Below are 27,055 nucleotides of genomic sequence, written 5' to 3'. Positions count from 1 at the left end.
CGAATCAGCTCTCAGGGGCCACACCGCCTTTGCGAGGTGCAGTTCAGTGGCCTTGGCATCTTCCCCCAGACACTGTTGTTCTAAAACATGGTTGCCCCCTCCTGGTTGGCTGGTCTTGAAGCTGTTTGCTCCCTGGCTGGTAGCCAAGAGGAAGGAGAGTCCTGTATTAGGGGAGCCCCGGCTTCAGACACTGCATAGGAAGATGACAGCATGGAGAGAGGCCTGTGGGTGAAGGGAAGGAATGATGAATGGGCTGCACCTTTTCTTAGACAACATTTCTCTTGGTCTCAGAGGCCTGTCTGCTCATCAAGGTCCAATGCAGGGGTTGGTTAATCACCCAGGTGTCAGAGAGAAGGAAAACGCTTTCAGCCAATATGACAACCATCACTGTATGAGTATTTGAGAGCAGTGTCCTCCTCTGCCTGCTCCTCTCCTTCCCCGGCTGGTGGGGCTCCTCGCCTGGGAGTCCCCCGGGCAGTGCCCACCCCTCTGTCTTCTACTCCATGTCAGCCCCTGGGCGGCTGCCCTAGCTCCCCTCCCACTGGCAGAAAACATGACTGCAGTTCCACTGGCCACCACCTGCCTTGGGGTTGCCCTGATCCCTCTGTAACTTCGGAGTGTGCTCTTTCGCAGCCCCTTCGGGTTATTGCTCCTCAGTTGCACTCTCCGGCCCCTTCGCCGCGCTCCTCTCCAGGAGGCCCTCTGGCATGGAGCTTCCTGCACACAGGCCCCAGGTCCTTAGGGAACCTAGGCTCCCAGCAGAGGTGATGTGTCTCTGAGGGGATGAACAGACGCAGCAGACACCAGACGCACTGGGTGTTGCCAGATGACACGTTTGCCTCTGAGACCCCATGTTCTGGAGGACAGGGATTGTCCTACTGCGTGTTACTGATGTGAGCTCAAACCTGACAGTGGTGAGGGGTGAAAATGGCTATGGTTGCCAGATAAGAATGGTTCATGGCCTCGTGGCTTCCCTGTTCCGATAAGAGTGCCCATGTCCATAGATGGGGGCTGGAGGCGTCACTCCCATTGCATGGTTTTCCCATCAGGGTCTCTTCTGTACCCCACTGACACCCCATAGCCACCCTGTGATAGAGGCTGGGAGGGCCCGGTCTTGCCCAGCTGTCTCTCCCTGCCTCACACTGAGCTCGTTGGCTGCCCTCAACCGGTTCCCACTCCTGAGTGCTCCCAATCTGCCAGTCCCGGGCTCCCGGATTGTAAATATGATACACCCTTGACTCATGTTTCACTTCATGCCAGCTCCCACGGGTCCACCCAGCTTGCTGTTTGCCAGGTGCAAAGTCATCCCTGGGCAGAGGCCCTAGGGTCTTTTTTGTTTATTTATTTTCTGTTTCCAAGGGTCATTTTTTATGGCCCTTTTGTTGCTTCGGGCTATAGCCTGGGCCCTCTGGGCTTGGTGGCTTCCAACTGCTCCCTAACTCACTCTGGTAATGAGGCCTCATGTGGGCCAGTCTACTGAACGATGAGACCTTTCTTTTTGAAATCTCTGTCGGATTTATATCTGAGGTCACTTGATTTGTTGCTCACTGGTATCCAGGCCCTTGAAGTAGTGAGTGTGATTGCCAAGCTCCTCTTGTTAATTGCCCTTGTCAGGCTATGTGAATCCGTGGAAGGTTTGACTCATCTTAAGCAACTGGATGCGCCTGTATAATCTTGTCAATCATTTTGACGTTTGCCAACTACATCTTGCCTTTACATGCTTCTCTACCTTTTGCTTACCACATCCCTGCCTGGAACCGCATTCTTCCCCTTATCTTCTGAGAAAGCTCCTACTCCCTTCAAGACCCAGGGAAACTGCATACCTGCCTCTTCCAGCGTGCTTCCCCCAGTGTCATAATGATCTGTTCATAGTTTCATCTTCTGCTCTAGATCATGTGGCCCATCGGGACAAAGACTAGGCCCGATTTATTAGTATCCTTTAGTGTCCCTCACTGTGGGTTCGGGGCAGGCTGGCTGCATGGATCCACCCATTTATTCACAGGTATTTACTCATGAGCGTCCTTGTATCAGCACTCTCCAAGGCACTGGGCACATAGGGGTGAACAAGGCAGAGAAGGTCCCCCTGCCTCCATGGAGCAGGTTAGCCAGGCCAGTGAGCAAGGAAACAAATGTATGGACAAGATGCTTTGTAACTGCTGTGCTTTCAAGGAGCTGCTTTAGATGGAGGTGTGCAAGGAAGGGACTTTGGAGCTGAGACCTGAAGGATGAGAATAAATCAGCCGTTCAGATTGCTGAGTGCAGGCAGGTGTAAACTTGGACAGGAGACTGAAGCGTGAGGAGCAATCCGGCCACATCCCTTAGGTAGATCACAGGAAGGAATTTGGATTTTTCCCTGGGAGCAATGGGAAGTCCTCCAAGGGAAGGGTTTAAAACTTTTACTATCCCAGGTGGGTGAACAGGTGTGAATGTGCTGAATATTGCCTGCTTCTGTTGCGTCCCTTTCCCTGCTGCCTCTTATTTCATCCCCATCCAAGCTTTTCCATTCAGGCCCCCGAGATTTGCGCACTGTGTTTGCTCTGCAGCCGTCTGGGCTGCTATACTTACTGTGGACCAACCCTGCTCCCTGTACCTTTGGCTGCCTCCTGTCCAGGCGCTGAGGCACCAGTGAGGTTCTGACATTTTCATTCCCCTGAGCTGGGTGCCTCCAGGACTGCAGGGCTTAGGGCCTGTCTCTGAGCCTTCCTGGCTCTGCACCTGACTTACTGCCTCGCCCTCCACACACGTGGTTGCTTATCTTCCTCTGCCATGCCTGCCTCCTCCGAAGGAACCGACTCTTAGGTTATCTGGCTTCTCCTTCCTTGAGTTTACTTTAAAGTCTCTCATCCCGAGAGTAATGCAGTACAAATACATCCTCAGGTTATCTCCTCACTAAAAAAAACCAAACAACAAATCTCATATATATGGAGCCCTTACTATGGGCAAAGGATTGTACTAAGAGTTTTCTATGAAATATTAATTCCTCAATTAATTGTGACATCAACCCTATGAGTCAGGTGCTGTTGTTATCCCCATTTTACAGATAAGGATACTAGGGCTCAGAGGTAACACAGTAAATGACAGAGCTGGGTTCCAACTCTGGCTATTTCACTGCTAATGACTGGTATAGCCCAGTCTGGTTCTTTGTGGTTCTAACATTCTTATCCACACCATCTCCAAAGGCACTTTTCTGTGTCTGCTCACTGACCTCTCTTTACTCCAAAGGCCCGATGTCACTCACAGCAGAGACCCCCCCTCACCCCCACGCCCTCCTGGACCTTCTGTTTCCTGACCTGTACCGTCCTTGGGTATGGGGGCTGTGTCTCTCTTCTCCACAGCACTTGTGCCCATTGGGTACACATATAGGATTTGCTGAATGAGCAAATAAACAACTCCTACCTAAGTCTCTTCTTAGAATAGCAATGCTGCCAGTCAAGGAGTGGGGGATGCAAGGAAAATGAAAGAGGCTGTAGGAAGACAGTTTAGTTTAAAGACTTTTCTTAGAGGCAGAGGGGTCTAGAGAAGGAACCAATAGATACTTCTTCCATTAGAAGGGATTAGGGAGTGGCTAGACAGTGTATCCTTGGAGGAGTTCTCCAGCCCTGAGAAGATGGGATTCTGTACCTTTTCTTTTTTTAATTGAGTTGAGAGAAACTCAAATTGTTGTTCCAAATATTTATGCATTTATTGGTTGATTCTTGTATGTGCCCTGACCTGGGATTGGGATGATGCTTTAACCAACTGAGCACCCGGCCAGGGCCTGGATTCTGCCCCTGGAATGGTGCCGGGTAGTGTAGAGCTAAAAGTGTAGGAGACATGCTCCTGGTTCCTGGGACAGTACTCTCCCCATGATGGTGCGCCCACAGCCTTCCTAGGTGCGGACATGGGGCCAATCGAAAAGTGAAAGTGGCAGTTAAGGCCTCCCAGTCTGGATCACACCTGCCTAAGGGAAGTGTTGCAGGTGTGGGACAAATGCAGCTACAAGACAGCTAAATGCCTGCTGTTACCCACTGCTGCAGGGCTCATCCTGACAGAGTCCTCGCTCTCTGCGGAGCCTTCCCCAGTGTGGCAGGAGCTCTTGGAGCCTGGGACTGTACTAATGGCGAGCAGCGGCCATCACTGCCTCCTGCTACAGGTGACTCCTAGTGGCTTTTCATTGCAGAAGCAAATGGGATCATGTGGTAAGGATTCACGGAAAAAGAGCACTATACCAGCAGGGAGAGGCCATAGAGGTGGCAGAACCCACAGGCCAGCTACCAGGATGCTCATGAGAGCGCACTGTACTAGTACGATGAGGGAGTAAAGGGCTTTGGATCTTGTACGCATATTGTGGACTCTCTGTAATTTTCCCTTTGTTCTGTATTTGAATTTTCAGTAGGAGGAGGAGGAGGAGGCTGAGCAGGGACAAGGAGTCATGGCTTCTGAGGCCAGCCATGCGCTGGCAGCTGCCTTGGAGCAGATGGACGGGATCATTGCAGGTACGGCAAGTACGGCGGGGAAGGCTGATGACTGGCGGCTCATGCCCCACACCTGAGAAACCATTTTCTCTCGTTTTACTTTCTTTTCGGTGCAGAGAAAAGTCCCTGGTTGGATTCTTTAAAAATTTAATTTAATTTATTTTTTTATTATGCATGCCATCTCTTTTTGAAGAGTACAGACTTCTAGAACTCTGCTATCTGGTGTGTGAGTTAGGTCTCTGTTGAGACAGGGCGGATGTAACGTATGTTAGCGTGCATATAACTGCCACAGTTTGGATCCTGGCTGCGAGGCAGCTTGGGTGCAGTGAGATTGATTTGCTTGTAAATCCTTCAGGGCACCTCCCATGGCTTCTCACAGCCGAGCTGAAACTCGGAGTCCAGCCGACTTTGCCACTTAACGCAGGCGTTGCTCACCTCCCAGCCGGCCTCCAGTGTGTTTGGGAGTCAGGAGGCGGCTTCGTACTATTTCACCTCATCCCCCAGAGAATGTTCTTTATGCTGTACTGTTTTTTTTATCCATTGCAACTCTAGGAAAGATGTAGCAAAACTGGTTTTGAAAAGGCTGCCAGTGGGCTGTTCGGACGATTAACTCCTTGATTGTGGCAACCCAGCCCATGTTGGTTGGAACAAACCTGTTGTTGAAAACCTTTCCCAGCGGGCCCAGGTCTCCTCTCTGTCCTTACCTGATGCAGGTCAGTGGCCTTGTCTGCTGACTGGGTGCTTCTTTAGGGCTTTGCTCCTGGTGCGAGCTATGGCTGGAGGAGGAAGGTTTGGGCTGAGTGTGGCTGGAGCCCAGCACGTGCACAAGTACCTGAACTGTCCCCTCTCAGGCGTGTGCTTTTCCTGCCATGCTGCAGAGACACATCTGACTTACTGAGGGTTCTGGGTGTTTGCCTGTGGGAATGGGGGCTGTCTGTGTGTCGAAGCTTCTTCCTGTTATTGGTGGCACTGTAACATGTGCTAGCTGTTACCTGTCAGGCACTTAACTTTTCAGGGAGCGCAGGGGCCCTTGAGTGTGACAATGTCCTACTTTCTGGAGGATCCGCAGGTTGGGAAGTCCTGTTCTAGATTAGGGCCCCCGAAACCCTACTGAGAGGGAACAGTCAAGGGTGTGGATTTCGTAACAAACTTTTCAGAGTCTCATCCTGGAGCTCCCAGGGGCTCATGTGCTTTGAGCTCAGAGCCACAGGGCCAGACCCTCAGATGGGCTCAGGCTGTTGGCACTGCTGAGCCCTCAGCCCAGGACCAGGGAGGAGACCCTGGCAGAGCACAGAGCCTTGGATGGCTGTGAGGGATGAATGAGCCACCTCCTGAACAAACAGCCTGTGTGGGTCAGACCCTGCCTCCTAACAGCTCCGCACAGGCATTCCTAGAATGACAAAGCCTTGGCTCCGTCCCTCTGTCTCAGGGGATTCTGTGGCTGGATCCTCAGGGCCTCGTCTTGGTCCAGGATCTGCAGGTGAGGGTCTGGGATGGGTGTGGAAGGAGTGGCCTGGATGTGGCTTGTGTGGAACCTGGAGGCCCCTCCTTGTGCTCCCCCACATCACTCTCTGTCCTCATGTCCTGTTGCTATTTCTTTATAGCACTTATCACCCCCTGACCTTTGACATTCGTTTTTGTCTCTTTGTGTGTCATGTGCCTCCTGCACTGGAATGTAAGTTCCATGAGGACTGAGGCTGTGCTGCCATCTCTGGTGCCTCAGTTGGTCTGCAGCACATAAACATTTCTTTCACACACATGTGTTACATGTATGTGCTACTTATTTCTGAGACCAGGCTCTCCTTTTCATTGGCTAGAAGGCAGTTAGTGGTTTCTGCACGTATCCCCTCTCTGCCTGCACCCTGAACTTCATTCTTTTTTTCCCCTGATCATACCTTTTGGGCTGATTCTTTTGGAATAACAAATCACTAATTTTTTTGAAGGCTCAGTGGTTGGCACGTCCTGTGAACCATCTCTTGAGTAGTAATTGGCTAACGCAGGGTTTGATAAGCACTATTTAACAGATAATTCAACATGGAGGTTATTAGTGAGTGTCTGGAGGGCATATGTTCTATGCTGTTAGTGATCAAAAGAATGATAATTATTGAATGCCTTTGTGCTGGACACTTTGCCTCAAGATTGTTAGACCATCCTCATTTTCAAGATGGTTGGGCTGAACTGGACCACAGAGCTTGGGAATTTTATGGTTATTGATGTAGACTTTGGAATTGTACTGGCAAGGTTAGCATCCCAGCTCAGCCACTTACTCTGGCTGTGGGAATCTTTGGGCAAATTGCTTAATTTCTCTGAGCCTCTGTTTCCTTATAGATAAAAGTGGTAATGATTATACCTAGCTCATTATTGGGATGATTAAATTAATGCAAATATGGCATTTGGTAAGTGCTCAATTGGTGTGTTACTGCTTATTTTGTGGATGTTAGTATTGTCATTCCTGTTTTTACCACTCAAAGTCATAGTGCTAGTAAATTGCAGAACTAAGGTTTGAGTCCAGGCCTATCTGAGTCTCTTCTGGGCTCCTTTTATTCCTAGGTTAGCTCTATGATGGTGTATAGTAGGGCCCCGGGGGTTCTGGGGGCCTGTCTATAGGAGAAGGGAGTTCATTGGGAGCAAGGTCCACTTCTGTTTTGCTGCCGGTCCCTTAGCTAGAGAGTGACTTTGCTCTCATCTCTCTTACACATGAGACTTTAAAGTACGGGTCCCTTTGCTTATAGAGTGGCACAGTTACAAGACAGTTTCATTCATAATCATAACTCTACATAAGAAATTTCCCTTTATAAATCACTCTATAGCCTGATAGGTGACTGTTCACTTCCCACATCATGACACCACAGATCCCGCAGATATGACATCTTCATGTGAACCTTTAAACCAGTGGGTCTCAACCCTGGCTGCACATTAGAATCACCTGGGAGTCTTTTTAAAATCCTGATTTCTGGGCCTCATCCTCCGGAAATTCTGTTTCTTTGTTACTAATGTTGTGGCCCCACCCCATAACAAAGAAACAGAATTTCCGGAGGATGGGGCCCAGAAATCAGGATTTTAAAAAGATTCCCAGGTGATTCTAATGTGCAGCCAAAGTTGAGAACCACTGCTTTAAACCTTCCTTTCTTATTTCAATTCTCTTATTAATTGCAGTCAGATGATATCAAGTAGTGCCGACACTACCAAAACACCATTGCTTTTGCCTGTTAAAACTTAAGTGAGTACCAGGGGCTGTATTCTCTCACTTCATGAAAACACAGTCATCACTTATTTCAATGGAGGAAAATGTTATGGACTTCCTGCACACCCCAAATAGCAACCATTTGTGCACAAACAGCATGGATTCCTCCTAAAACAGACACAATGCCTTCAATAATGATCATTCATAATCATAACTCTACGTAAGGGATTTCCCTTTATAAATTACTCTATAGCCTGATAGGTGACTGTTCACTTCCCAAACCTCTTTCCAAAAAGAGTAACATTTAGGATATGTTTATGTGATTAAGCCTTTACTACAAATGAAAGTGTTCTGCTCCTCCAATCAGTGAAGACGATGCAGGAGATCATCGCTCCCATGAACAACACGGCCAGGAATATTCTGAGGACGTCCTAATGCTCACGTCCAAGTACCCCCATCCTGAGCTGTCATCTGGCAACCCTCATCTTGAGGCACTCGGGGGGCTCTGGGGCTGTATGAAAATGAAATGCCGTGCAAGCACAAATAGGACCATTAAATGATACTTTCTGTACAGTTGAATCGTTAAAGCCTAAATCAGTATATCCTAGGTGTGACTACTTGATTGGAACCCTGGAATTTTATGCCAGAAAACTGGGGAAAGGTGACTATGAAAGACTCCAGGGCCCCTGTAAAAATGATGTGTTTCTAGTACAAAAGACTATTGTTGTAGCTTCTAGTACCTGTTAACTTTCGATCTGATCTTCCTCCAATGGGTCCCTTTGATGCACCTGCAAATAATACTATAATTGAATTACAGTGTTGACAATTAAAATTGAACTCTGCATGGCTTAATTACATCCCTCTGGATGGCCCAGAGCAACTGCCCCATATGCTAATGTTGCACAGGGCTTAGTTTGTGGCTTACGGGTTCAGTGGCTGCTCAGTGAGGCCACTTCTGTAACAGGGACCAGAGAACCCTGCGGCGAGGACACAGAGGGCCACTTATTCCCCTCACTGACTGTGGCAAGAGGTTATTCATGCGATTATTTGCAAGCTGTACCCATGAACGAGGAATTGTTAAAAGGAGCCTGTTTTATGACCGTAATAAAGGAGCTTGCTCTGTCTGGGCCTTTCTGCCAGTTCTGGTTAGTATCGGGGTTGGGTTTTTGTTTGTTGGGATTTTTTTTTAAGATTTAAAGATTGAGGGTAGAAAAAGTTCTGATCAAGACAGATTATTTACCTTGGCCCATAATGATTTTACTGTGATGTTGAAGGTCACACGACAAGTCTGTGCTCAGCACAGGTAATTGGTCTTGTCTACGCCCTCTCAGAAGTAGGTCGGCACACGGCAGTCATCAGTAACGGAGTCACCTGATTCCCGTTCAGGGTTCAGGTGGAGAGTGTTCTGCTGTGACTTTGAACTGAAGAGAGTCGGAGTGGAAGTTTGGGGTTATCTAGCGGGCTCAGATGTCAGAGACTCCGCTTTGTGTGAGAGGTGGCAATGACCCGCAGTGGCAAGCACTGTTCAACACCATCATTCTCTTTTTTTCCTCATTGATTTACTGAGGGTAATGCCCTTTTGAATCCTGGCATTATACAGACGTCCCCCCATCCAGTCTCTTCCTTTGCTCAAGCCCTAAGCTGTCTCCTGTCCCCCTCAAGTGGCCCATGGAAGCCCAGGTATTAGGACATCAGGGAATTGGCGGTGGCCTACAGGGAGAACACAGCTCACATGCTCTTTCACTGAGGTTCTGAGCTTTGATGGTTTGGTTGCTTTAAAAAGTGTGTGTGTCTTTGGAGGGTTTTCTCTGTACAACTCGTCTGCCACTGCCTGCCCTGTTCCTGCTATAATGCTGTCACCTTCTTTGGCTTATGGCCCCATTCCTCCATCTTCAAGTCCTCATCTTTCCTTTCTGACTCAATGTCCTGCCTCCATGTCCTATTTAAGAGCTCATGTGACTAATAATCCAGGATAACCTCCCAATCTCATGACTCTTAATCACATCTGTAAAACCCCTTTTGGCATGTTAGGTAATACATTTATAGGTTCTAGGAATTAGGTTATGGGCATCTTTGGGGGTGTCATTATTCTGGCTAGCACAATGATCAATAAACAACATCCATTTATTCCCCTCCTTAGTTTTAAACCAATTAAGGAATAGACAAAGAGAAAGGGAGACCAAAATATCAGCTTTATCATTCGTTTTATTTATTAGGAAGGTTAGCTTGACCTAAAGACACCATTAGGACTTCAAATACCTCCCATCCTACCCACACAAACACCACAAATTGAACTTAATTCCAGACTCCAGACTTCCACCTTGCTGCGGCAGAACTAGCCTCAGGAAGCCTTCGTGAGGAGAATGCTCGCACCCAGGGTCGGGTGGCTTGGAAGAGAATTCCTTCTTTCAGCTCTCTCATCAGAGGAGCCATTCCTCCTTTGAGGAAAATTGAGTGAGGGGACACAGGGGAGGCGCCACAAATGTGGCCTTAGTGGAAACCACCCTCCCTTCCCAGGGACATGTGGAAAGAGTAATAGGTTCCCCTCACAGCAGTTCCTCATTGCTGTCTGTGGTCAGTTTTGAAAAGCTGCTTTCTATGTGCTTGAACATCATGTGCCATCTCTAGTTGTTTGCACATAATTCGCTCTTCGTCCTTTGTTGTTTAGCTATATCACTCCTTTATTTTTTATTTTCTTTTTGGGTTTGATGGATCTGTCATTTCCTGAGGGGGATGGTCACAGTGTGTTATCCTTCTTACCTGCTGTGGGATTGGCTTTTGAAATGTGTGTTTAGGGTCTGTTTACCCCAGGTCATCATGGGAAGGTCTGTGATTTCCCTTTGCGGTGCTGAGGACCGCTCAGGTGCCCAGCTCCAGGGCACCGTTCACATGCCGATCCACAAGCTGCACGGGCAGGTGCTCCTGAGCTGGGAGCATTCCCTCCTTTTCTGTCCTGAACAAGACAGTTAGACTTATTCACTTCCTGAAGCCTTGATAGAACTCACTTGTAAAAGCATGTGGCCTGATATTTCCTCTGTGGAAAATTTTTTAAATTATGGCTCTAGCCCTAGAGCATGTTTGGCTTTGGATAGAGCATCGGCCTGCGGCCTGGATAGAGCATCAGCCCACAGACTGAAGGGTCCCAGGTTAGATACCGGTCAAGGGCCTGTGCCTCAGTTGTGGGCTCAATCCTCAGCCCTGGTCAGGGTGTCTGAGATAACCAATCTATGTGTCTCTCCATCTCTCCCCTTCCCTTCCACTCTCTCTCTAAAAATCAATGGAAAAAATATCCTCAGGTGAGAATTAACCAAAAAATAAATTTAAAAGAATTATGGTTCCATTTTTATAGGACTATTTAGATGATTTTTAAATTTATTTTTATCATTTTATTTAGTGATTGTGTGTGTGTGTGTGTGCGTGCGTGTAGCTGTTTTTAACAGTTTAATCAATATACCTACTCCATTGTGTGGGATAATTTAGCTCTATCTTTTGAACACTTTATAGTTCAATCATTCAGTGTCATAATTAAATAACTGGATTTCTTTTATTCCATTATTCACATTTTTGAGTTTAAATGAGTGAGTTCAATGCACTTATAATTATTATAATTACTGGTATAAAGGTATGTGTGTGTTTACTTTTATTTTCTGTTGTCCAAGACCACAGAGTGATCGAAAGTTAATGAAAGTCTCAGTCTTCCCAACTACTTTTGGCCTGACTCATCCTACATTTATAAAGGTGTGTGTGTGTGTGTATGTGTGTGTGTGTGTGTGTGTGTGTGTGTGTGCTGGAGTGTGTCCAAGACACAGAGGGGTTACTCAGTAATTGTATGCAGATTGGGGGTCTTGTTCTGCTTCTGTCTGTTTTCTGGCCTGAACTTAGGTTGGGGCCTCCTCATCAACTCTAAGTTGGGTTTGTAGGAGCCAGAGAACGCTGAGTGCACACGGGAGTGTGGGGGGCAGACAGTTCCCTAGCTCCCCAGAGCCACGGACTTGTTTGTGGGTTTTGACCCATGGTTCTCTCTATCCTGCACTTTCAGAAAGCAAACCGGTAATCAAATGGTAATTGTTTCCTTCTGTGTGGATTTCTCATTCCAGAGGCTGCCTTGGTAAGTAGGAAGCGGCTCTTAGAAGAGTAAAGGGCCCTGGAATTAGACGTCAGGCCTGCAGTATAGCAGTGGATGTGGTGGCCCTACAGCCCACATTTTCCATCCGGGGCCTGATTTCAAATAAGTTATCCTGTTGGCCTTGTAATCAGTCCAGATGCCCTAGAAACTCCACCATCTAAACCAGTGGTTCTCAACCTCGGCTGCCCATTAGAATCACCCGGGAATCTTTTTAAAATCCTGGTTTCTGGGCCTCACCCTCCGGAAATTGTTATGAGGTGGGGCCACAACATCAGTAACCAAGAAACAATTTCCGGAGGATGAGGCCCAGAAATCAGTTTTAAAAAGATTCCCAGGTGATTCTAATGAGCAGCCAAGGTTGAGAACCACTGCCCTAGAGCCTTGTCTTTTTCAAATTGGTTTCTTGAAGGCATGTTTCTTCTTCCCTCAGCAAAAAGTTTGCCCACCCCTGGACTAAACCATATTTCCTAAAGTGTTTCTTAAAGCAGTACAGACATCCTTTAGTAGACTGTATCGCTCCAGTTTGGGTTTGAAAAATACATCAATGTATTTAAGCAAAAAAGACTTAAAAAAAAGTTAAATGACGGGGTTTAGAAAGGCAAAAACAGTCCTATTCAGGACACATCAAATTAGAAAGAGCTGAGTCAATAGCCCAGATCTCTAAGGAAGTCTCAGCACGCGTCCCCTTAGCTATTCATCCAAGCACATGTGCAGACATGTAGTCCGATTCCCCTTCTACATCCACTGGGCAAGAGCACTGGGCTAGGAACTCAGTTAAATTGACAGGGACTCTGCCCTCAGAGACTTCAGGACCACGAGGAGGAGATGAGATGTGGATACACAGAATAAAGTAATACAGGTTAAAAGTGCAAGGGCGCCAGCAGATAGAGCTTTTCCAATTGGGGAGATCCAGGAAGAAGCTCAATTCACTAATCCCTCGCCAGCCCCAATGTGGCGTCCCTCCCGCTGCATCTGTTGATGACAGCAGGTCACCGGCCAGTCAGGCACCGCCCTGGGATAAGGGACCAGAATGCACATGCCATGGTAGGAGGAACTCTTGGTGGTCATATGTGCAGACTACCACGTTAATTTAAAGAAAAACAAGAGTATTAATCTGAAAGTTGACGAATGGCATCTCATTGTTTTGGCAAGCATGTTTTGGGTCAGTGGTGAGGGCTGGCTGTGTTTTCCCATTGACTAATGGTGTGAGAGTCCATACGTTAGCCCCCATGGGCATAGCCATCGCCTCTGACAGGCCTCTTCCTGTCACGTCCAGCCCAGCCCAGCCCAGGGTTGAGGATGGGTTCTGCTGAGTTTACTTTTGAGTGACTCTGCTGAGGCAGAAGTGGTCTTCTGGGCTCTTTTCTGCCCTTTCCCCTCTCCTTTCACTCCCTTCCCTCTTTACAAGTTCCCTGCCCAAGGCGTCCAACCTTCTTACCAGGGTTCCCACCTCTCTTGTTTTAGGCACAAAAACGGGTGCAGATATTGGTGACGGTACCTGTGAGCCTGGACTGGCCTCCCCGGCCTCCTACTTGAGCCCCTTGCCAGTGCTTCATCTCGTGGAGGACCTGAGGCTGGCCCTGCAGACGCTGGAGCGTCCTCAGGAGAGAGCGGCGCTCCTGAGCCAGATCCCGGGCCCCACAGCCACCTACATAAAGGAGTGGTTCCAGGAGAGCTTGGTGAGTAGGCCCAGAGCCTGTTTGGGGAACCACTGGGGGACATCATCACCGAGTCCAAGGAATGCCACCACCGCCTGGGGATGTTACTTCATCTGTCCACCTTCCAGTCTTTCCTTGCTTCCAATCCAGCTTCAGTCAACCCCCACAGGGTGGTCCTGCCCCGGAGGAGGGTAGAACCTAGCCAAATGACTAAAGTGCCACAGTCAGCCTGCCCGTGCACTCCTGCTCCTCACCTGAGAAAGGGAATCTAGGCCAGAGAACAACAAACATGGAAGGTTCTTCCCCAGGATTACATGGACCACTTACTGAATAGGGGGTCTATTCCCAGCTGGATTCCCCTACTCCTTGTTCCTTATAACAGACTAGAATCTTGTCACCTCATTCATTCCTTTACTGCTGCCCCTACTCCTCAGACCTTCTTACCCTAGAAATGCTTCTTGTCCTGGAATAAATGCAGGCTTCCTTACTCTCCTCCTGCTCTTTCTGGATTAAGCCCGCACACCTGCTAGTCTCCAAGGGCAGCAGATGAGTAACCGAAGCTGATGAGTATGTGGCTTTGGTTACTTGTCTACCTCCCTGTGGAGACCAGTTGGTCAGCATTAAGACACTAGTCACATCTGGAAATGGGTCAGGTGAGGAGTGAGCCCACTGAGGGATTGACCTGGAATGCAGTTATTCCAGGGCTGGAGGGAGGAACCTGGGGAGCTGAGGCAGCATGTGATTACCTAAACTGAACTGGAGGATGAAAGCCAGGATGCAGTCTTCTCCTAAAGCTATAGTTCTGCAAACTTGAATCAAAAGTATGCATAGAGTGAGGAAGGCAGGAACGGGAACACTGAATTAGGAGGGGGGACTTGATGTTGGAAATCATAGACCCAGGAAGTTGAGACGCCCTGGTCTAGAGGCCATACCGTTTGTTACAGGTTACATCTCAGGTGTCCTAGCCTGCTTTCTGTTCAAGAGGCCTCTGTCAGTAGTCTCATCCCCATGCCTTCCTCCGAACACTGAACAATATATGTGTTATTCAATATTTTCAGTATATAGGCTGTCTGCCTGGTGTTCTGAATATATCTATGCCAGTGTGGTGGGGAGAACGATGACCTCCCAAAGATGTCTACATACTCATTGCCAGAACCTGTGAATATGGGATGTTACATGGCAAAGCAGAAGGTAGCAGGTGTAATTGAGGTTGCTAGTCAGTTGAGTTTTAAATAGGGCAGGTAGCCTGGATTATCCAAGTGGGCCCAACATAAACACCGGAGTCATAAGTGGAAGGAGGATGCAGAGTCAGTGTCAGAGTGATGTGATTCGAGGACTCAACACATCATCTGTTGGTTTTAATGATGGAAAGGGGGCCTGGAGCCAAGGAATGTAGGCAGCTGCTAGGAGCTGGGAAAGTGGACTCTCCCTTAAAGCCTCCAGAGGGAACACTGCCCTGCCAACACCTTGATTTTAGCCCAGTGAGACCCATTTCAGACTTCTGGCTCCCAGAATTGTAAGATAATACATGTGTGTTGCTATAAGCCACATGGTTTGTGGTAATTTATTACTACAGCAATAGGAAACTAATACAGCCAGACACTGCTTGGAGAGGACAGTGGAGAAGGTTGCTGGTTGGGTTTCACGTGGGCCTGTTATAAGTTAGGTTTGAAAACCTGCTCCTCAGAAGCGGCAACAAAGTTTCAATTATAGAAGGTAAATAAATCCCAAAATAAAAAAAAGAAAAAGAAAAAAGGGAGAGGCTGGGAGCTTCCATTGCTGGCTTGGCCAGCCTGAAAACAGCCTTCAGCCCCTAACCCAGACTGGCCAGGCACCCCAGTGGGGACCCCCACCCTAAAGGGGGTGTGGGCAGCCTGAAAATGGCCCACAGGGCCTCACCTAGGCTGGCCAGGCAACCCAGTGGGGACCCCCACCCTGAAGGGGGTGTGACCAGCTGCAAACAGCCATCAGTCCCTCACCCAGGCTGGCCAGGCATCCAAACTGGACCCCCACCCTGATCTGGGACGCCCTTCAGGGCAAACCAACCGGCCCCCACCCATGCACCAGGCCTCTATTCCCCTGGGCGGCTGGGCTGCCAGAGGGATGTCTGACCGCCAGCTTAGGCCCAATCCCCCCCGGGGAGCAGGCTTAAGCCAGCAGGTGGTCATCCCCCAAGAGGTCCCAGACTGGGAGAGTGCACAGACTGGGCTGAGGAGCACCGCCCCCCCAGGGCACAAATTTTTGTGCACCGGGCCTCTAGTCTTTAATAAGTATGTCCCATGCAGCTTGCTAAATCTGGCCGCTCTAATCCAAAGGTATCAATATCTTTGACACATTTTTCCAAACCACTTTTTAGAAAAATTGTGCTCATTTATATTTTCATTAGTGGGGCTTTTGTGCATCTTGATCAATAATAATACCTAAAATTAAAAAAACACACACACAACTTTACTAATTTCATAGGGAACATGCTTTCCTTTATCATTGTTGCATTGCTTTGTTTAGTAGGAAAGTTAAGCATTTTTTCCATTAGTTTAGTATTTGTTGTTCTGAATGGTTTCCCAAACTGTTGATCTTACCTCATCTGAAAAAAGTTTCATTCTCCATATATTCATATTCACCTAAGCAGTAATATCCTTATGTATGTAAATTATAAAACAGTTCCCAAAGTAGAGATTTTTAAAGGACAGGCTAAAAAATAGTCCCAATATTTTCTTTGGACACACCCTAGAGATCACTTTGAGTCCCTGAGTGCGTGTGCCCTACCCTGATCTTCTCATAATCTATGCTTTTTTTTTCTATTAGAATTTTGGTGCTTTTCTTAAGTATTTAAGTGACCTCTGTGGTTGGCCCTTTGCTTTATTTGCAGCATTTCTTTTCCTAATGTTGCTTTTAAATGTCCTTTATGGGGCTTTTTGAGACATGGAATTTAAAAGGATTGTCATAGTAAACTCTATCAGTCTTTCCTGTTTGGGTTTTCTGGTTTCCTTTTTATCTTTAGAAAAGCCTTTCCCGCACTTGGGTCAAATAATACCTTTATCTTCCTCCAGTAGGTTTATGGTTTGATGATTAGCTTACGGTTCACTCTAATTCATCTGCAGTGCTTTTTAGTGTGTCGTGTGACATATGGATCTAACGTTTGTAATTTACCCAAAAAGCTTAAAAAATTTTTTTTTTAAAATTCAAAGGCAGTTGATAGAGTTATTGGTTTTTGCAGGCTTCATTGCAAAAACAGCTTGTGTTCAGATTTGTAGATCTCTTTTGGGGTTATTTACAATGGTTGGGGAAATGCCTTCCCTTTGGGGCGATTTTCCTAAAAATTGTTGCATTCATAAATCTTTTAGAGTAATTATGGCCATCAACAACCTATGAATGGTGTACTTTTCAGGGGTCAAAAGTTCATATAAACATTCCATAAGACCAGGGCTGGATGTTAATGTTTTGATTTTGCACAGAGACAGCCTGTCTGTATTTTAGGTCTTGCAGACCTAGAGTCCTTTTACAATCCGGGTGCACTCACATTCCATAGTGGTCTTATCTGTATGGAAATAACATCTATGCTCATGAATCACTGGTACTTTTTTCTTTTTTTCTTTTTGATAGTATTACAGATCCGCTGGAACTTTTTATTTTTTAAAATATATTTTATTAATTTTTTGCAGAGAGGAAGGGAGAGGGATAGAGAGTTAGAAACATCGATGAGAGAGACACATTGATCAGTTGCCCCCCGCACACCCCCAACTGGGGATGTGCCCGCAACCAAGGTATCAAACCTGGGACCTTTCAGTCCGCAGGCTGACACTCTATCCACTGAGCCAAACAGGCTATGGCCACTGGAACTTTTTAGATTGGCACTTTTAGTTAGAAGCCCTTGCTACTCAGGTGTGGTCTGTGGACCAGCAGCTTTGGCATCCCCTGGTAGCTTGTAAGAAAAAAAGTGCAGAATATGGACCCCCTACCCTAGACCCACTGAACCATCGCCAGGTGATTCTTATGGACATTAAAGTTTAAGAAGCACTGCCTCAAACCAGAGACTCACTTGAATCATTTAAAAAATAAATCGCATGTGGCTTAGAACTGGAATTGGAACTAGTAAGGCAGCCTGAGGGATCAGGCAGGCAGCCTTGTCCCTTCTCATCCATGATATCTGTGCACCCCTTGAATGTTTGCAATATTCTCGTTAAACAGCCTCAGTGACTGCTGTGTCCTATATTGGCCTGGCATGGTCCCGCTCTGCCTCGTGACATCTCTGTCATTGGGATTCTTTCTCCAATAGAGTGCCATAGACAATAAGGAGGTTTACATGTCACTAATAAGATGTCCAGAGGATGGGAGGAGGGTGGTCCCAGGGTTAAATCAGTGGCTCTGTAATGACCTCAAGGGCTCTGGCTCTTCCGGTCTTTCTGCCTCAAGGTCTTTGGGGTGTTGGTTTCCCTCAGGCGTGTCCCCTGGCAGTTGCTGGATGGCTACTGCAGCACCAGGCAACACAGCCTCACCCAGACACAGCCATGTTCAGAGGTAGGACATGTCTTTTGTAATTTTTCTTTAATTAGGCAGGAAAGTCCTCTGAAACCCTCCTGTAGACTTCTCTGTGGTCCCAGTGGTCAGCATTTTTCACATGTGCATACCCTAGCTGCAAGGAAAGCTGGGAAACAGTATTGGTACTTTCAGCCACCAGAGTGGGGGTGGCCTCTGTCAGGAAGGAACCAGGATGAAGTGGGGGAAATGAATGGCCCTTAGGAAGACAGCGCAGAGCAACTGCTGCACGTCCTTAAGGTTTGATTTTATTCTTGTTGACTGACAAGTTCTTTTTATGTTTTTTCCCCGTGAGTGTGTGTGAACTCAAATTCCTGAAGGAGAGAATCAGATTGGCTTAGCTCAGCCATGGGCAAACTACGGCTCACGGGCCGGATCCGGCCCGTTTGAAATGAATAAAACTAAAAAAAAAAAAGACCGTACCCTTTTATGTAATGATGTTTACTTTGAATTTATATTAGTTCACACAAACACTCCATCCATGCTTTTGTTCTGGCCCTCCGGTCCAGTTTAAGAACCCATTGTGGCCCTTGAGTCAAAAAGTTTGCCCACCCCTGGCTTAGCTCATAATTTTTGAGCTAAGTCCCCCAGGCCTACAAAGAAATGTTAAGTGCAAAAAAACAACAACATACAAACAAAAACTGAAATTAAAGGCTTTTTGGATTAGCTCCCCTTGGGTCAGGTTTCTACCCAAGAGCCAATCAGCTGTGGCCAGAGGAGAAAGATGAAAGGTAGGAAATGTGGTTTCCTCTTGCTGCTATTCATCAGGGATCGTGGATCTTCAGGCACAGGTATTGGCATATGTAGTACCCAAGGAAAACGGGGCTGCTGAAGAGGCAGTGGCTGGTGGTTAGAATGAAATACACAGCAGACAGACTAGCCTTGGACCACCATCTGTATGGGGGCGGGGGGCCTCTTCTGCGTGTTGGGTTGGCAGGGCTGGACACAGAGTGGTTGGCAGTTGCAAGTACTCTCTGGGGAGCTAATTATAAGAAAGTTGGACTCATCCTAAAGACCAAGGGGAGCAGACCTGCCAGGGACTCAGTGTTCCTGGGCTCTGAGTGAGTTTCCAGAGCTCTGGGGCCTGAAACAGGGCCCTCCCTTCCTCGGCAGCCAGTAGGAGGAGGAAAGGCCGGCTTCTGGCCTGGAAGGTACGTGAGGGGCTCTCTGAGCTGGGAACATCCTCTGGGGCTTCCATGAGGAAAGCAACACAGGGCCCGGATTCCCTTGTTCTAGGAGCAGTATCTCTGAATTCTGGGTCTGTCCGGGGAGGCCGCCCTGTGCTGTGGTGCGGCACCACAGTGACCCTCGGGGTCATAGAGGGTCACAGAGGAGAAAGCTGAGGCCCAGGCCGGAAAGCTGAGGCTTCTCTGCTGTGATGGGAACAGAGCCGAGTTTCAGAAAGGGGCAGCCTCCTTCCCCTCCCTGCAGCCACCTCCTAGGCCTGCGGTGAGGTGTGCGATGATGACCGAGGGGGAATATGGCCATTTCTGGTCAGGAGCCTCTGAGCCCCACTAGGTGGCCCTGAAGTTGAGAAAGGAGAGCGGTGCTTATCAGTGACACTGACATGTGCCATAGGCAAGAAGGGGTCGGTGCCGCTATGACCACCCCCAGGAATCTGGCTGTACCTTGACTCTGGAAGGAGTGTCACTGTTCTTCCACATCTGCTTGGCGCGGCTGGGGGGAGGCTGGGTAGGTGGATCCAGGGCCAGCATGGGTGGTAGAGCTCACACAGGAGCTACAGTCAGGCAGCTTCCAGTGGGCCCTGCAGGGCTGGGGACACCTCTCTGGTGGGCGTGGGGAGGGTGGACCCTGCCCGTGCACAGTGGTGACTAGTGATACAGGTCCTGGGAGATGCCCAAGAGATACCAGAGCCAGTAAAGTCTCCAGATGGAGCCACTCTGGGTGCTTCTCCAACAGCTGGAACATACATTTCCCATCTCCCACAGGCACCAGTCTGTCCTGCTGTCTGATGGCATTGGATGTGGGTCTGGGGGGTCCTCAGTGAAAACCGGCGGCTTCAGGGGCCAGAGATGAAGTCTGGGGAAAGGCAGGCAAACCCAGCAGCAGCAGGAGCAAGGGCATATCAGGGCAGAGCCCAGGCTCCAAGGGGCAGGAGAGAGGTTGGCAGAGAACCTCCAGAGGGACTGTACTCTGTCCCCCGGCCCGGCCTCTGTGAGGTACATGGAGCAGGTGTGGCCCCAGGGGGAACCCAGCCTTTCCCCTGCGAGGTTGCAGGTGTCCTGGTCACTGTGCTTGGACAGATGGAAGCAAACTGAACCAGGTGAGGAAAGCGTTAAAAGGCCAGTGCTCTGCCACTTTGCTTATGTGGCTTTGGGCCAGCCTCCTTGTCCCTCCTGTGGGACTCAGTTTCCTCAGTAGTAATGACAGCTGGTATGGCAATCTGTCTGCAGGAATGGGCCAAGCATCCACCCCTGCAGTGTGTTGAGGGGCTCTATTGAGCGGCTTCCCGTAGGCACCAGCTTTGCCTTCCTGCATTTAAACCTTCGGTTTCCTAGGTGAAAACAGGTTAGGGAGCTGCGCAGTGTCAGGGCTCAGCGGAGCCGGAGCCGGCATCTCAGGAAGAGTGGAAAGGATGTCCCGAGTGGGCAGCCTCTGCTGGGCCTGGCCGGTCCGGGGAAGTGAGGCCCCATCTAGGATGTGTGCTCACTTCTGACACCCTACTGGTCGGTTCAGGTACCCTCAGTTACCTTCATAACTAATCTTTCGAAAAACAAAGAAGACCTAGGCCAGTAGGACCCATGGCCCCCACCCTCATCAGTTCCACCACCTTGTCACAGATGGTGGCTTCTGCAGCTCCCAGCTCCGCACACAAAGCCCAGGCGGTCCTGCTAGATTCATCTCGCAACCTTTCCTTCTGGCCAAAGGAGCAAATCTGTTTACCATATTGAAAATCCAGAGAGAGTTGCAAAACAGGTGGGAAGGAAAAGCTGTTGTTTTAATCATGAGCTGTGAGCTTGGGTTTCTCATTTGTCTCTGTATCTCCTTCTCCACCCAGGGCCTGGGACAAAAGATGGGCCAGGATATATGCATCTTGAACATTTTTATTTTGCAAATTTAGTCAAAAGTTTCATAGGAAACCCTTTTTATCTTAAAAGAGAGAAGGGGAAATTTGGTGCCTATTTTTAAGAATAAAAAAAAGCAGAGTCTACGGTGAGCCCATTTCCAGCCTGTGTTTCTTGCCCTCCACCTATGACAGGTGTGGACTTGAGTGAGAGCTCAGGAAGTCTAAGTGTCAGCTCTTTCTTTCCTCTGTGCTTGGCTCCCAAGGAATGGGAGCTCTGGGCGGGGCTGGTATGCGTGTGGGTGGGGTTCTTCGTGCCTGTGCAGTACTGGAAGAAGCCACTAGGTGGGAGTCAGGGACAAATTCTGGAAAGTGTAAATCCCAAGGAAGAAGGTATGGATGGACGTGGTGCAAGAAAAACACCTTTTTTTTTCCGATTGGAAAGACGGCACCTCATTGGTGAAGCTGGTGGACACTGCACCTGGGTCAGCTGGCAAAGGTAGTTCTTTCCCATTTTCCTTGGACAAAGGACAGGCCTGGGAGGCCCCCGCTGTTTGTGGTTGGGGAGAGGACACAGGAGAGCTGAGGGCCGAGGGCTGGTCCTGGGAGCTTAGACCTGACCTTCCATTGTCAAGGGCAACAAGGCCTGTTCACACCTCTTCATTTCAGTGCCTCTTGCTGGGGCACTATTAGGCTGGCTCTATCCTTTCAGGAGGCATTTCCTGACCCCACAGCTGCCAGACCTTGCCCTGGAGCAGCCTCTAATATTAGGGAGGGGGGCAGGGGGAGGAGGAGGGATTTTGAATACACTTTTCCTGGCACAGCACTCCAGGTTGGGGGCCTTTGGCCACTGCTAATTTAGCAGTTTTATTTTTTGTGAACTTTGGCTCCCCCTCCCCCCTCATCCCCTTCTCCCGCAAAGTAATTTCTACCCTACTAAATTCTAGAGATCTGGCTCTTTTCAGGCCTGACTCGAGGAGACTATTTCAGCCCCTAAGAACCAATGTTTATAAATGACCAAGAATGTGCAAACACTGGTGAAAGAGCAAATAAATCCTTCCCCACGCGATTTCCTGCTTCAGACCTCAGGGACCTGGTGGGGGATGTTGCCAGGTTAGCATAACTTGAGGTCTGAGCATGTAGACACTCAGCCCCCCCAGAAGAAGGCCAGCCAGAGTCACACACCTCAGGGTCCTCTGCCCTCTCAGGCACCGCTAGCAGGCAGGCAGGCAGGCGGGCTCCGGGCAATTCCTGCTTCCAGGCAAACTCCTCCGTACCCTGTGATTCCAGGAACTTGGAAAGGTTTTCCTACTCAGCTAAGATCCTGAGACCAGCAGTGTGAGCAGCACCTGAGAACTTGTTAGTGATGCATGGTCTCAACCTACTGGGTTAGAATCTGAACTCTTACAAGAACTCCCTCCGGCCCAGGTGGTTCATGGTAGGCGGGAAGCACTGTCCTGGCCCAGGGATCTTCAGTCTATGGCCTGCCTTCGGCCCGCTGACTCGTCCTTACACCCCATGAGCTAAGAATGATTGTTACATGTTTGGATGACTGAGAGAAATCCCAAGAAGAATACATTGTGATGTAAAAATGATATAAAATTCCATTTTCAGGGCCATGAATAAAATATTACTGGGACACAGCCACGCTCATTGGCTTACTACGTGTTGTCTGTGGCTGCTTTTGCACTGCAATTGGCAGTTGAGTGTGACAGAGACCATATGGCCCACAAAGTCCAACGCATTTGCCATCTGGCTCTTTACAGGGAAACTGTGCCGACCCTTGTCCTGACCCACGTGCTGTGCACTCTGGGGACCTTGGGCTGCAGCGGCCAGGATGCTATTTTACGAGCAGGGCTTGACTGTCAGCCCAAAGGAGCAGGGTCCTGAACTCATTCTTGTCAACCTCCTCTTCTCCCCTCTGTGTTTCGGCACGGCAGGCTCACTGTGCATCACACCTGCTGAGAGACTTACCTGCGTCCTGGCCCCTGTTACCAGGGCCCAGAGGACAAGGCTCAAAGCTGAGCTGGAGCTCAGGATTCAGGTGCTAGGTCAGCTGAATGGCCGGTGACCCACAAGACCCCTTTCAGTCCACGTTCTGCATGATTAGATGCTGCTGACTCCTGGCAGCCAGCAGGAGGAGCATAACCTCACAAACCCCACCCCCACTCATTCCCACACATACCTGGGATTCCAGCCAGGTAGGTGGCTGTCCTGGGGTGCCCTCTAGGCCCTGAGGTGAGGAGGAGGGGAAGCTCCATGAGTGGTACCCAGGCTCCTGCGGGTTTTCGTCAGCTGGCGCCTCTTGTTTCAGGCAATAGTGAGTGGAGTCCGTGCCAGTGAGTGAATTGCTTTGGGGAAGGACCTGAGGGTTGTCAGGGTCACTGCAATGACCCCTATTTGTGTGCCTGTGTGGTTCCCAGAATTTCTCTCTTAGCAGATGGGTCCAGGGACTGAGACTGGACCTAGAAGAGGCAGCGCAATGGAAGCAGAAACCCCACCCCTCCTTCATAGGGGCAGCCTAAACCTTTCTGAGTAACCATATCGGCTAAGTAAAGCCCAAGCTTTCAATCTTTTGGGAGTCATGGATCATTTTCTGATGAAAACTTCATTTTCAGAGACATAATGATTTATACATACAAATACTAGTGGCCTATCTGATCCCCAAGCCCCTCTATGAACCGCTGTGAGGTGCCTAAGGTCGGGGGGTGGGGTGGCCTTCTGAGTGAGGTGGGGAGACCAGGGCTTGACTCATTGGCACAATGATGGGGTCACATCTGGGCCAGCTGCCACCTAGTGCATGCAAAGGAGCCTGCTGCTCCTGCATCCACCACATCCCAGCCGCCAGCCACACACACACACATGCCCTGCTCCTAGCTCTTTTGGAATGTTATTTTGTGGATTTTTGAGTTGAATTACAAAGAAATAAAATGTACTTTGGTGTTTTTAAAAATAAGGAGCTGAGGTAAGAATTTCTCCTTGAGGATACCAAAAAAATACATCAGGAATTTAGCTGCAACTTGTCTGGGTCCCTCCCTCTGCCCCACCCTCCCACGGCTCCTTTCCCAGTCTCCTCCCCACAGCCAGTTCATCACACCGGAGTTGAGCTAATAGATGAAACTGGCCGTGTCCTTTCCTCTTGGAGTCGAGCATCCTTAGTCTGGAACAGCAGACCTTGAGACTTGTTTTCTCCAAGTAGAACTTTAGTCTTTTCTTGAAACACCTACCATTTGAGCCTCATTCTTTCATTCAAAAAAAACAACAACAAAAAACCGTGTCCGTTCTTACCATGTAACAAGAATTGTGCTAGGCATGGACGTTAGAGCAGCGAATCAGGGCTCAGACACATGTCCTCAGTCCTGTAAAGAGGGCAGATATATAAACTGTCAGCTGTGGGCCAGGTGGGAGTTGTTGCCACGATCACCTCTTTCCTCCGTCCCCTCTTTCCTCCTCTCATACGCAAACCTATGAGGAACACCAAGCCTCCCTCCAAGGGGTCAGGGGCTGGGACTGTGCCCCGCCGCTCTGTCTCGCCCCCAAATCAACTCCAAGACCTCTTCCTCCCCGGAGCCCCAGAAACACCTGTACCACATACCATGTGTCATTCCTTATTTTCCCAGGCAGGAAGTCAGTTTCTTTTTTAAAAAAATATATTTTGTTGATTTTTTACAGAGAGAAGGGAGAGGGACAGAGAGTCAGAAACATCGATGAGAGAGAAACATCAATCAGCTGCCTCCTGCACACCCCCTACTGGGGATGCGCCCGCAACCAAGATAGATGCCCTTGACTGGAATTGAATCCGGGACCCTTCAGTCCCCAGGCTGCTGTTCTATCCACTGAGCCAAACCAATCAGGGCGGAAGTCAGTTTCATTTGCCTTGGATGCTGGGCAAATGTGTGAGGTCTTCATTTGGCTTTCTTAGGCTTTTAGACAGAAAAAAAGTTAAGAAGGCCTGCCTCACACGGCCGGTGTTGCTCAGCAGTTGAGTATCAACCTATGAACCAAGAGGTCTCGGTTCCATTCCTGGTCTGGGCACGTGCCAGGTTGCAGGCTTCATCCCCAGAGTGGAGCATATAGGAGGCAGCCGAGCAGTGATTCTCTCTCATCATTGATGTTTCTCTCTCTCTCTCTCGCTCTCTCTCTCTCTCCCTCTCCCTCTCCCTTCCTCTCTGAAATAAATTTAAAAAATATTTTTAAAAAAGAAGGCCTGCCTACCCCTGCAGCCTTAGAGATGGTCTTCATTAACACATCCTGTCACAGTTTTGGGCAGGGAACCTCGCCTGGGTGGGGCGCGGACTGAGCTCTGGAACTGGGCCAGAGGTGAGAAGGGAGGAGAGCCAGTGCATGGGCAGCAGAGCCTGCTTTTCCTATCTGGCCTCGGCTCAGGGTGTGTCTGCAGGAATGTACTCCTCCCTTCGTGCCAGCTGCCGGCCAGAGCTCCCCTGCCTCCCTGTGATCTGTGGGCTGAGCTAGCCTCAGGGATCAGGCTGCAGGATACATTTCTGCTTCATCCCCAGGCCCTGCTTTCGGGCCCTGGTGAATGTTGATGCTGCTCTGAGGGGCACCTCGACACCCAGAAAAGCCTTCTCCTCAGGCTGGGAGTCCTGGTGACTCGAGGGGCGCCAGAGGCCCCTGCAGTCACAAGATGCCCGTCTGCAAGTCATTTGCACAGCAGAGCTCAGAGCCCTTTCATGTAACCGCAATTCCCGCTGCCCCCACATCAAAGATCGCTTTCATAACCAGTCATAGGCAGAGGTTGCATGTCAAGGGCTGGGCAGGGAGGAAAGCTGTTGGAGGGGAGCTCTCCAAGGAGACCAGTGTGCGGTGGGGGCAGCGTCTGGGGAGTGTGGAGAGGCCCCTGGAAAGCCAGCATGTGACCTGCCAATAGGAAAACAGACGAAGCTCCCTGTCTGCCAGGGCGGCCGGCCTTCCTTCCCAGGCTCCTACCCAGAGCTCTCCTCTCCTCTCCTGGACTCACATGCCTGGGCCCTACCCTTCCTCCCACCCTGGCCTGTGAGGAGGCAAGTCACTGGCACTGACCAGTGAGGCAGGCCTGGGACTTGAGGGAAGATGTACCACCCCCACCCCTACCCCCCCGAACCTGGTTCAGAACTTGACCCCAGGGAGCCCAGCGGTGGCTGGTAGCAGCCGGGATCCCAACTCCCCCAAGTGGCAGAGGGCTCTGAGGTTACAGCAGCTGGTCTCCAGGGGCCAGTGTCACCAGCGCCAACGACAGCGGACACCCAGCAGGGCCGGGAACCCAGACGGGAGCTGGTTCCGAATCTGCTCTTTTTTGGAAACGATAGGCTTTCCTCGGGCACAGCCAGGACAAGGGGTAGGCGTGGGCTGCGGGGTGGGGGTCAGCTGTGTGTGGGAACCAGCAGCTCCTCCAAGTGTAGCGCTTATTTATAGTCTTCTCCCGGGCCCCAAATAAACCCAGAGCAGCTGGGAGCCTGTGGGTAAATGCAGAGAGCGGCCGAGACAGGAAATCAGGGTCTCTCCATAATGAGTTCCAGCCACTGCAGAGAGGGGAAGCCAGACGAGGAATTTTCTTCAGGACTGTTTCCCTCTGGCAGGCTCTGGTATTATCACCAAAAGAATGTTTCCCTGTGTGTGTGTGTGTGTGTGTGTGTGTGTGTGTGTGTGTAACTCCTGTACGGTCTGCCTCTCCCCCTACCTTTGTGTTAGGTTTGAGCGCTCCGCGGGCTCTGCATCTCAGCGCTGGTGCCCGCGTGCGTCTGTGGGGGCGGCGGGGGAGGATCTGGAGCAGCCGGGCCTGGGCTGAGCCCTTGTGTATCTGAAACTGTTTAGGCAAAGGCTGGCGGACGCAGGCCAGGGATGTGGGGAAACTTGAACACAGCTTGACGTTCCCGAGGGGGAGGGGCAGAGACAAGAAGGAGGAGAAAACTTGGTCTCTGGCCAGAAAAAGGGTTTTTCAACCAAGGAGCCCAACTGCTGACATGGGTGCCCAGCATGGATGGGGACATTGATGTGTACAAGCACTTTGCGTGGCTGAAGAGGGTAAGTGAATGGCTGCTTTGTGTGGGTCTCGGTGGAGATGAGTGAGGGGAG

General features: G+C 49.5%; 1 protein-coding gene across 5 annotated transcripts in view; it reads left to right on the top strand.

Moving 5' to 3' along the window:
* The window catches only part of PPFIBP2 (PTPRF interacting protein, binding protein 2 (liprin beta 2)), a 138,320-nt gene that overhangs the window by 29,936 nt on the left and 81,329 nt on the right, over positions 1 to 27,055 (top strand). For 4 of the 5 annotated variants that reach the window (XM_015568606.1, XM_006770925.2, XM_015568605.1 and 1 more), the window contains 2 exons: positions 4,373 to 4,475; positions 13,229 to 13,443. In XM_015568606.1, the coding sequence (XP_015424092.1) occupies positions 4,412 to 4,475; positions 13,229 to 13,443 (279 nt within the window). In that variant the 5' untranslated portion in view covers positions 4,373 to 4,411. Of the gene's footprint in view, positions 1 to 4,372; positions 4,476 to 13,228; positions 13,444 to 26,803; positions 27,005 to 27,055 lie in introns of those variants that run through there. The other variant, XM_015568607.1, reaches the window with a different exon arrangement.

The sequence above is a fragment of the Myotis davidii genome, unplaced genomic scaffold (genome assembly GCF_000327345.1).
Source record: "Myotis davidii unplaced genomic scaffold, ASM32734v1 scaffold1185, whole genome shotgun sequence".
Taxonomy (NCBI): Eukaryota; Metazoa; Chordata; class Mammalia; order Chiroptera; family Vespertilionidae; genus Myotis; species Myotis davidii.
This window is presented reverse-complemented; position numbering and strand designations above follow the sequence as displayed.